Source organism: Crocodylus siamensis, chromosome 4 (genome assembly GCF_052110815.1).
Source record: "Crocodylus siamensis isolate JL-2025a chromosome 4, ASM5211081v1, whole genome shotgun sequence".
In the NCBI taxonomy this organism is placed as follows: Eukaryota; Metazoa; Chordata; order Crocodylia; family Crocodylidae; genus Crocodylus; species Crocodylus siamensis.
Genome location: NC_143398.1, coordinates 62,959,090 through 62,971,243, shown reverse-complemented (window position 1 = coordinate 62,971,243; position 12,154 = coordinate 62,959,090). Strand labels below are relative to the sequence as shown.

Sequence of the window (12,154 nt, the reverse complement as noted above, 5' to 3'; positions counted from 1 at the left end):
CTGCTATGGCACTAGCTAATTCTTTCAGCACCCTTGGATGGAGCTCATCCAGTCCTGCCGACTTAAACATATCCAGTCCCAATAAGTGTCTGTTTACTAGATCAGCGCTGACAGTAGGTGGGTGGGTGTTCCTTCTGCTTCTATCTGTAATGCATTTGGGAGTCAGTGAAAGCTCTGCTAGAATCAGTAGAACTAGGATTTCAGTCCATACCTTCCCTAATGGGCAAAAATTGAAGCTCTTCCAGGTCACTCTTCATAGATCCAGGGCTCCAGAACTTTCTCTACTTCCCTCCTTTTCTTGGCCTTGGCTATGATGCAGCTACAGTAAAAGTACCACCATGGGCAACTGGTGCCACCTTAGTTGGAGGGGCTCATGGCCCTCCAGTGACCGGGGGGGGGGGTCCCCGCAGCCAATCTCACCAATGAAGTGGGGGTACCCCTGTGGCCAATTGTGAAGCAGCTGTGGTGCTCATGGTAGTGGCCATGGCTGCTTTCAGGAGCACCACGGGGATCCCACTCCCCAGCAAGCACTTGCAGGGGGGGCACTGGCACTCCCGCCTGCCCCCCCGCCCACTGCCTGAATGGTGAGCGCAGCTGGTCAGGGGGTGCACCAGCATTCTCAGGGGGTGCTCATGCACCCCCTACGTGTCGCCACTGAGTACTACTGCAGTCTACAAGAAAAACTGCACAAACCAGAAGTGTTTGAGTGACGCTTTAGCCATGATGGGCCAGGAAACATACAAGAAATAAGGATTTTTGTGGATGGTATCTTTACTGGACAAACTGCATCCAACTTAGCCCAGCATTTGAGAGATGACATTCAATTCTTCTAAATATAGGGGAGCCATGTTTGTTTCTTTTCATACCCTTGTATACAGCATGGACTCTCTGTAGCTTTGTATGAAATCAAGACAACTGCTAGCAAGAAAGGAAGCGTCACATCTTGATTAGTTAACTGAGAAGAGTTATTACGTTTAGATATTAAACTCACATATCTGAATTTAATATCACTATGCTATACTGCAGAAAATTTCATGTTATTTAAAAAGAGACAGAGAGAAAATGTTCATGGTCTCTTTCAGAGAAGCAAAAGGATTGATAGCAGAAATCTGAGCAGTAGCTGTAAAAGACTTCGGTAAGCAGTTTAAATTTCTTTCAGCCTAACTCCCAATATTAAAAAGGGCTTGCTTTTTTAGTAACAAAGTATTACTTGTTATATCCTATACCCAGAGAACACACACTTCATGCAGGATTTTGACTCTGCTTCACAAGTTTTGAAAGTGATCAGAACAAAATAAAACTAAGGAGGTAAAAAAAGTATAATTTACCAATTGATCTTAACATTTTACCTGAGCTGTTACTAGTGACAGTTTCATGGTTCACCACATACTTTTTCTTGCCATCAATTCCATTGATAGTTTTCATTTTCATTATCTTGGGAAAATGGTATTTATTCATGTTATGTTACTTGTAAGTATGTAACCCCTGCTTCTCCAATTAAAGATCAAAACTCAAATTATAGAGGTCCTTACTCTCTGAAGCCCAGATACAAAACAAGAACATACCTCATTGATTTATACACAAGATCCACCCAGAAGCATTTCTAAGTTAACCAAAATTACCATCAAGTCATATCTTATTGTTTTCCTAATTCTTAAGGAAGGACCTATTCTTTTCAATACACAGATCAATTTTACAACTTTTCATTACACATGAATAAAGCTCTGCATAGGTTAGCCTATGTGCACTTAGCATTACAAAGACAAACAGAATGAAAGGAGAGGAAGACATTTTACTTTGCTTATTTCCTGTTAGTTTGAGGAAATGATTGCAAATCCAAGAGGTCATTTAAAATGGATTGAAGTATGTGATTTCAGGGATATGCAGTGCAAAAAGTTAATAAACATTGTGCAGAAGGAAAATCATTTGCTTTTATAGCCTAAAAAAGGATAGCTTTTTAAAAATTCAAATTCTAACATGTGGCTTTTGACAGAATTAAAGCAATAAGTCTCTAAAATCAGTTAAATATATGCTTCCATGCTTTAAGTACATGTTTAAATCTCTTGACCTCACTGGGAAGTAATTATGTACTTGGGGTTTCTCTTTAGTAAAGCACTTAATGCACCTAGTAAATGGCATCACTTTGATCAAAATGTGGTTGTAGGCAAATCTGGCACAAAGGAACACTCCCCTCTCAAGCAAATGCAATATTTAGTCACAGATTTTTAATTTAGAAAGGAGCATCTAATCACTCTGGTGGTCCCAGACGATAACATTTTACATAGTCATTTCTGTATAGAGCCCAAGTATTTGTGTTTGGCTAAAACATCTTCTGGAAAGACATCACCCTAATTTGAAAACAGTAAGAACTGTAGAATTCTCAACAACCCAATGTTACTTGTTCCAATCACACCCTTTTTAATACTAAGGTTCTTATTTCTAGTATTTCTTATTTCTAATGTTAATTTGTATTGTTTCAACTTTTAGGTCTTATGTTTTTCTCCACTAGGAGGCAATCAGCACCCTGACTTTTCTTTCTGCAAAGGGTAATCAAGCCATTCGTCAGGCTTCTTGCTAAACCAGCTACACTGATCTAAGTTTCTTACTGGAATGCAGTTTCTCCAGTCTTGCAGCTTTGTTTCTGTACTCACTCTAATTTTCTTCATCACCTTTTTAAAACCATCAAAGCTCCAAACATGTTTGACAAGATCCATTATCCATGAAACCATGGATATATTACTATTCTTTAAATTTCTTCCTACAGCCTACATCAGCTTTTCCATTATTTTGGTTGGAACTGAAGTTAATTTAATAGGTCTCTAATAATCTACATCCTATCTGCCTAGAATAGTGGCACAACATAGGACTCTTCCTAGGACTTCTGGAATTTCCCCAGTACTCCAGGAATTATTACATATAAAATTACAATTACAGAAGTTAATTATTTAGTATTCACTCCAGCTTCCAATACATGCTTGTTTTCTTTAAACTATGAGTTAGACCTCATTTAAGAGAAGAATTCTCTGGTACTATGCGAAGGAAGATTGGTTGGTAATAACTGTGCCAGCATTAACACACTGCATAATAAGTAGCTTAAAACAGCCTAGTCTTTGCTTTGGAAAAGACTCAAGAAGATTCCCAATTGTATCCCCCACAGACAAAAGGCTGGAAGACTGTAACATCAACAAGGAATGTTGCATTAAAAATATATTTTCCTTGTTACATTGCAATTGTGGTTTAATGTAAGTTCACTGTATTTCAGTGGCATTTACTGATACTTTTTATTGTAGAAGTAGTTTTTTTGTAATCTCAGAGTGCAGGTTACCACTCTGCTATTAAATCTTAGCTCAACAGTAAGGTCTTCTCTCCACATGTAGGTAAAGGTGCGATTGGATCTAATGCATGATCCACACAATCATGCCATCTACCATGCCACAAGTGCATGGCAGGAGGTGCGACTGTGAAATCACACATTAGATCCAACAGAGTGTCCTCTTGTACTGGCAAAAAGCAGGATCCCATGGCTGGGAGCCCCCTTTGCTGAGGGGACTCCCAGCTGTGGAGGCCACGTGGAACCAGAAGTGAGGGATGGGTGACTACACCAGGCCTGCCTCTACCGGAGTGGAAGCTACTTTCTTTGAAGTGGAAGAGGTGGATTTGAACCCTCAGGTCAAGCACATTTTACTAAGCAAGTATTCCAACACTGAAGAATTTTCTAGAGGACAATACCATCACCTCAGGTATCTAAGTCCAGGAGAGGGTTTAGGGCCTTAAGCTCTAGATTCTAGAAGAAGCTGAGGTTTAAAATGTCCGCTTAACTAAAGCATTTTCTAATGGCTGGTTCAGGCATTCTCCTTACACTGCTCCAAACAGTGGCGGTTGTGTATCTACTCTAAGGTACCCAACTGTCTCCATGTTTTGCATGTGAAATTTAGCCTCTTAGACCCATTGTGTATCAAGGTTTAAGTATGAACAATAGTTATGGTGGCTCTCTTAATTTTACCTTGAAAGCAAAAGAGGCTGCCTTTAAAATGATGACAGCTATACTGCCTGAGGAACATGAAAAAAAATCACAAGAACACTGCTAACCAGTAGTCATGTTAGGACTATTACAAACTTAATATTTACAACAATGTTTACATTAGACATAGACACTGAAAATCCTCAGCTGGAGGTAGATAACTATGGTTTATTTCAATAACAAAATTTCAACTTAAAATTACCAACTCATGATATTGGTATGATTTTAAGTGTTTAAATCATTGAAGGATTGGTATTGATGGAAAATATGACCTGAATATTTACTGTGACCAGTGTCTTCTACTCAGACCTCAGGCCTTTTCTATGATCATGCCATGCCTACTTGCCAAAGTTGTGTTTAGCTCTTAAAAAGTCATTTTACATGCGATGCTTAAAACTCCAGGAGAGATCCTGAATTGCAGAGCGCTAAGTACTGATACAGGGGAAATAGCATTTCCTAATATACTTTCAAGATAAGGGAAAATGTAGTACCCCAGTCAGTCACGGCTTGAGAAATACAAGACCTAAAATCATGTCTGTTCACTACCACCTTTGAAAACATTCTGAATATTTTCAGTGCCAGTACACTAACATGTAGCCCAGATAAAGCTCTATAGCAAATGGCCACACAGACTAAAGAGCTATGGTGCACTGAATAACTACCAGGCATCATGTCAACCTATACTGTGAATAAATAAATATTTAAAACACTAGAACAGAAGTTTGTATTTAGAATTTTTATTTTATACCTGAAAGCCCCTTCCCTTGCTCAAGCTACTGATGTTATGAGGTAAAGTTGTGTGTGTGCATGTGTGTGTGTCTGTGGTTTTTTTGTTTTTAATTATCCTGGGTGATGTTCAGGAAAGTTGCAGAAAATACCTTTCTTCTTCAGAGGATGAAATTTGCCACAGGCTGAAAAAAATGGATGGAATAAGAGTAGGCCACACATTAAGTTCTTCTTATAAGCCTGAAGTACAGAAGTGAAGATTTTAAGTATCATTTATATGAAATACAACAGCCTTAGTTCCCAAACAGTACAATTTTGAAACAAGCCTCTCCTCTACGTTCAGAATCAGAGCCACGCATTCTAGTTCTCAAGCAGATGTCAACCTTAGTACATCTAATTTTTCTGTACTTAATATTCATAGTTACATCTGTAAGGATAACCTTTACAGTTAGATAATTCAATCTTGTCTTTTATGTTCTAAGACATTAACTTGATATTTATCTTACTGCTGCCTTTTCAATGCCTTGGATCCAAACTACTAAAAAAAAGTAATACAATTCACAAATTCTACCCATCTTCTTGAAACAACATACACCTTTTGAGTTTAGTCATTAAATTACCATTTGTAACCAGTGATAATATATGTTTGATGATCTACTAATTAAATAAAGGCTTTTGGGAAAATATTTTTGTAAGAAACTGAAAGACTAAATAAGGCCTTGAATAGCTTTATTGAAATCTGTATAAATAAACATGCGCATTTCAAATGTAAACCCAAGTGAACTCAAGTGCAGACAAAATTTTAACCTCTGTCATGCAGGAGGTTAGTTTACATTTAAAAAAAACTCAAAGCAGCTTTAAAATACCAGGATGAAACACCAGCTTTAATATCAAGGTATAAAGCAAAGCCATGTCCAACATACCTCATTTATATCCTGGTCAATGCAATTTTTTTAAACTTTTTAATGCTAACATAAATAAATAATTTACCAAAATGTGCACTCACAGAGTGAACTTTTATTTACAATACACAATTTATAACCTATTGTATTTGATTAGTTCAAGTGAAGAACATCATACTTTTTGCTTTTATAACAGTGGGACACAAAGCAATTCTTCAGGTAGTAGATATGTGAAGTGTGCCCCTGCACTTAAATGCTCCTATCAAAGGCAGTATTGTATACAAATCAACAATACATTCTTCCAACTAGATCAAAGGGAAAGCAGCAAATTAAAAATGTTTCAAACTGTCACACTTATTTTTGGCATCCTGGACCCTTGAACATGGTTAACTAAAGTCCAATTCAAGGTTTGTATGCTTTATATACTGTACAGGTTCTGACTTGAACATGCAAATGCCAATTTTCCTATAACGTTACCTTTTGAGATGAGCTGTAAGGCTATGGTGAATTCCATCAGGAACACACAAAGAAAATTAAACAGACCTACCTTTAAAATCAATTGTTCATTAACAATTTAAAGGCAAGGTACATGGGAAAAACCTCTCTCATTTAAGCCTGATGCACAGTCATTACTATGGATACAGAATACTATTAAATCTGACCCTATTACAAAGTAGTTTGAAAGCTGCCAAACTACCAAAAATGGGGGAAACTTACAGCACAATTTTAAATTTTGGACTGACACCAGATTAAAGTTATGCACATCTTAGAAGCAAGGTAACAGGACTTATAATGTCTACAGAGTAGATCCAACAAGCAACAAGGGATACTTACATTTAATTGAGAAACTTTTGTTAATGCAGCATGAAATCCAGAACCTGTTCCACAGCAGCAGTAAGATGAACATAATATTCTGGATGTGTAACTATACCACAAAAGGTTAAAACACCTTTCCAAGCTATTTTCTTTTATCATGATTGAATTTAAGGGAAATAATAAAAAAACCAAAACATTCAATGTTAATTTCCAGGGATAAACTTAAAATTTGGTATTCCAAGAAAACTACTGCTCCTATTTTTGCCACATTTACTACTAGTAGTATGTGTGAGTCTAATATACATGAATAGGAAACTATCCAAGAAACTAGACTCTGCAGTAGCATTCTTGTAATGCTAAGAAAATAAATGACCAAAATCCACAAATTTAACATTTTAGTTATTAACTCACATCCAAAAACCAAAAGAAAACATAATTCGTCAGAACAGCAGCAGAAAACTTAAAAGGGGTTTATTTGTGTTTTCCTATATATAGCTTGTGAATACAAGACTAAATGTATTAGAGACAATTTCTGTTAAAGTTTTATTGTTTCACTTCAAGTACTTCACATGTTAAAATGTAATAAATGATTTACATTCTGTTATCTGAAACTCCCCATCTCAGATTTTATTTTTAATTTGGTGGGCAATTTCACTTTTTCAATAGGTATCTCCAATAAGAAAGTCTCTTTTATGGCTTCTAGATCTTCCATTAGTTAGTATGCATACAATTTTCATTTTCTATATCATTGTCATTTTCATTGCTGTCTTCATCACTCTCTAATGGGATGCCTGTGGCAGCTGAAGCACCTTGTTTAGTTTCCCGGTCAAGAGGGAAAAAGCCAGTTCCACTGATAGTGTCCTGTCTCTGGTAGAAGAGCACATATGCTGCTTTGGACTGTCAAACAAGCAAAAAAAAACAAAACAAAAAAGCAAACTTAATATGTTATGATCATCCAAACTGAAAGCTTTCACCATGTGGTTTATCCATTTTTTCCCCTTCCTAATGTATTCCATAGAAATACACAGCACACAACCTTTCAATAGCTCTTTCTTGTGACATGCTCATGTCATGTTTGAGCTTAGACTTCTTCCGACTTACATGAAGCAAGGGGCAAGATTCAGTTTGTGGGAAAAGTGGTCAAAATCATGTGTACGGAAGGATTATAAATCAAGAGCTCAGTGCTGGTAAGGAAAGTAAAACAAAAAAACCTGAACAAAGAGTTCTTATGTTAAGCAATATGATTCAACCCATAGCAGAAGAAGCTGTTTAAATACAAAAGTGAAATGTAACAAGGCACTCTCACTGTGTAGTTAATATCTATAGCAATACAGAAAAGTTACAAAACATACACCAGGCAGAAGTATTATTTCAGGGATGACTTGTTGGGTTCTTACAGTATCACAATAAAAGCCTTACACTAAATACTAAATCAAAGCCTTGCACTAAATTCTGGTATTTCACAGTACTGTAGCACTTCCAAGCATTCGTCACAGTTCTCATTGTTGCTGCTGTTTGCCCATGAGAAGATGTTCCTGTATTCTCACCCACTGGACTCAAGCTCCCTGGGTGAGCCATTATCCTGAAGTAGAAGTTGTCCACTGCCCTGATCTATCCCTAGCATCTTAAAAATAACACGTCTGAAAGATACAGTAAACGCTCCAAAACTACTGCTTTTATCAGTCTCTGCAGGTATGATTTAGGGGCCCAGTAAGCATCAGGCACAATTGAACAGTGATGTTAGCTTGTATAAACCTTTCCTTGTTTATTATTTACATGTTGATGTTTCAGGAATAATATGCACTCATAGCCCAGGAAATCTGGAGTTCAGACGTAATATACACACCACTTCCCCATAAAGAACTGATTTTTGTCCGTATCATCAAATGCTCTGTACTACTGCAGTTGGTCATGATTCACTTCTGTTTGCTAATGACAGGCTGTATTCTCTCTAGGTGGGCAGCAGCAAACAAAGCATCTCTGCAAGATTAAATCTAACATGACAAATGAAGAATTACCAGGCTAGGCAGAAAGGAACAACATGCATTTAATTCATTAAACTATCCCCCCTCAGCATGCACAGCACAGATTCTCTCCCATTCTTCAGTGTCTTTACAACTTCCAATGAGCTTGGTATTTCCACAAGCAATTCTTAATTATTGTACCTCAAACAAGGACAAAAATTATTAAGAGACATTCAACTTTAGAAAAAACATTGGGGGAAAATAATCTCCAACTCGGATTTAATTCCTGGTACTTCAAAGTCAGCACTCACTGGTTTACATTGACAAAAACTTGAGAAGCCTTACAAACAAATATGGTTGCATGACTGTATTTGTAAATGTATTCCCTATTAATGAATATTTGCATACTTTTGTATGCGATTTATTTCTCGCAGTCAAATTTATCTTCTCACTTGGGTCCTGAAGAGAATAATAAAGGATCTGCCACAGAAGTCTACTTGATCAAAAAATGACTGGTCTCACAAATTCAACCCTTATAGTCACATTTGTAGGCCTAAACTGCATGAGGATGAGGTGTGCATGGAAGAATCTTAATCAACATAGTAACATAACACTGCTTGTTCAAATATGTTTAAGGTAAAGTTATTGACTATAGTGTATATTTAAATAAAATATAATAGTTTTTTCCCCAAGGTCTCTGTTTTTTCTTTAATCATTTTCTTAGCTGTTTGCCAACAAGAGCTAAGAATCTGCCTAGGATATATTGATTAAACAATTAAAAAAAATACAGGAAGTCAAAATGTGATGATCCGGGGTTACAGGAAAACATTTCCTGACATTTTATGACAAGCAAATTACTGCTTTTATGCTTAAAATATACTATATTTACTCAAATACAAGACAAATGTCACCATCAGAATGTGGGGGGGGGAAAGGCCACTTGTCTTATATTCACATACATGGAAATCTCATTAAATATAGTGTCTAAATTGTTGCCAAAACCAGCATTTGCTCAGTAATGGAATGCAACTATAAATCTGATTAAATGCAGCCAACACTGAGCATGACTATAAAATACACTGCCCATCTTGGAAAAAAAATATTGATGGGAAACTCCCTCCACTCTTTTTTTTTTTTTTTTTTTTTAGGGGCCAAAAAGGGTGGGTGTTTCCTCTGCAGGAAACAGGCATGGGGGCTGGGAGGTACTGCAACACTAGGCCAGCACTAGGAGGGCCAGAACCAGCCCCAATACCTTTCCTTGGTGACAAAAATGCTACATTTGAAATGGTGATGAGAACCTACCACAAGGCTAGGTTAGCACAGACCATATGAATATGATATATGGTACTACCCATTGTATGCAGTCCCCCTTAGTGCTGACTCTCTTTCAGGTCATGGTGAGTCACTACCCTGAATACATTTTGACTTCCTCTTCACTACCACAGTTGAGCTGTGCCTTTCTTTCCCATTTTCAATTATTCCTATTTCTTCACCAGTCTTACATTTCTGGCAAACATCACCAAATGAGTTCACCTGAATCTCTTGGTCACCCCCCTCCCTGAGTCTGTTGCATACGATTAGTGTGGCCCTGCATTCCATAAGGTAGAGGCCGACATGGCTGAGAAAAAAATAGCAGTGTAACAAATCATCCAGTAAAGGACATGTTTTAATAACTAGAGGAGGGGCCTTTTAATCATTGGCTATAGCAAAGTTCAAAATCAGAGTTCAAGATTTACCATCTTATTAACTAGATGCTCTTGTAGCATATAAACAACTTGCTGCTTTTGGGGAAAGAATATTACGTTCAATGCACTCTAAGTAAACTCTCTGAATATACATTTCTGGACAACCTCAAGACTCATGGAACCACTGGGTGTTTTTGTCAGTGATGAGTGGGGAGCTACTAACCACTTAAATCCTTTGGCGGGGGGTATCTGGAGCACACACACACATACACACACACACAGAGCAGTGCTGAGCTGTGGGGTCACCATGGCTTGAAATGCTGTTGACTCAGCTGGGGCCTAGCCCAGTGAACTATATGGTAAATCACACCCTTTTGGTTTGGGACTAATTTCACGCACAATTTATACAATATACAAGTAGGTGTCAAAGTGCTACTTAAAAGTGTGTTTATGGAGTTTTAGCACAGGTACATGGAGCCATTTCAGAAAAAGGTAACCCGCATCAATTCTGGATAAACTAAATCCACGGGTATCTCTAATATAAAGCTATGAAAAATATAGCTTATGGGCTGAAACCAACCCACTGAGGGATTTTGTTCAGCTCATGGCAGTTCCCTGGGCTCCGCCCAGTCCACAGGGCAGTCTGGGCCAGTCCCGCTGTCCCTGGGTGTATTGTGGGGCTGCGGTGGCATGGTGGCTGAACTCCATTTTCCAGGAGCCCCAGGTCCATCGGTTACTGCAGCCACTGGATCCAACCTCACTGGCTGGGCACCCTGACCCATATGAATTGCACCCACCACTGGCGGTGGGACCCATGCAGGCGGGGCACTAGGCCTAGGAACTGGGACGGGGCTGCAGGCCAGTGGGGAGCAATGTCCAAGACTGAGACAGGTAGGTGAGGCTAGGGAGACCCTGGGATCTCAGGGCAGTGACAATGTGGGGCTGGGGCCCAGGGCAAAGCCATGCTCAGCTGCCTGCATGCCCTTGTGAGAAGCATCATTGGTTCCACAGGCAGGTATGTGGGGGGAGTGGATTGCAGGTCTGCCCTGGCCCCAGTCCCAGGCTGTCACTGCCACAACAACCTGGCCCTAGTCCTGGCTGCAGCTCCCTGCCTGCCCTGATGAGCACTCTGTTTGTGCAGTTCTTGGTCAGTCTCCATGGAGACTCCAGGATCGCAAAGCAGTGACAGCACAGGGACAGGATGCATAGGCAGCAAACTATGGCTCTGCCCTGGCCCCATGCTGTCACCACCCCACGATCCCAGGGTCTCCATGAAGACTGGCCAGGAGCCATGTGGGCAGGGTGCATGGCTATGCAGACAAGCTGGAGCTGCTAGCAGGCAGGAAGCTGTGTCCAGGGCCAGGTCTGGGATCTTGGGGTGGTGACAGCATGAGGCTCCTGACTGTGGAATCTGCACCCATCGCAGGGGTGTGTGTAGATCATGCCTCTTGGGCCCCAACCCCATGCTGTCATCACAGCTCAGTAAACTTCCCTATGTGGCTTGTGGGCCCAAATAATTGCCCACTGCTCTAATAGTTTACCTATAGGCAAATTACTACACAAATGTTTATTTCAAGGTCAGTGACTTCAAATTTGCCCCTCGCTTCCATGTGCTCAGGAAGAGTAGGGTCTGACAGCAAGGAGGGAGCAAGGGGGTGGGGAGGGGAAGAGGGCAAGGTGGCTACCTGACCCTCCTCAGATTTATTTCTCTTGCTTTATCAATGGGAGGGGGACAAATTCAAGGCAAACCTGAAATTAGGTTTTACACCAGGAAATTTATAATAAATTTAGAAACCAATTATTGGGGATTCTCATATTCAGGATCATCTTATATTTGAGTAAATATGGTATCAACAATAATACACCTACAGTTTGCTGAATTTTCTTTTTGCAATGCAAAGCCTTCCAAGGGTGATATTTTTATTGGACTAACTATGTAGTTGAGATAAAGTTACACAAGCTTTTGAATGCAAAATATTCTTCCTCACTGTTCTGCATCCATACTATTCCTTAAAACATGGCAGATTACTAAAAAGTTAC

General features: G+C 39.2%; 1 protein-coding gene across 5 annotated transcripts in view; it reads right to left on the bottom strand.

Annotated features, from left to right (window-relative positions):
• Positions 1-5,459: 5,459 nt before the first annotated feature.
• Positions 5,460-12,154, bottom strand: part of USP15 (ubiquitin specific peptidase 15) — a 101,329-nt gene continuing 94,634 nt past the window's right edge. For all 5 annotated transcript variants that reach the window (XM_090042421.1, XM_090042422.1, XM_090042423.1 and 2 more), the window contains one exon: positions 5,460-7,362. In XM_090042421.1, coding sequence (XP_089898547.1) covers positions 7,177-7,362 — 186 coding nt within the window. In that variant the 3' untranslated portion in view covers positions 5,460-7,176. The remainder of the gene's footprint in view (positions 7,363-12,154) is intronic.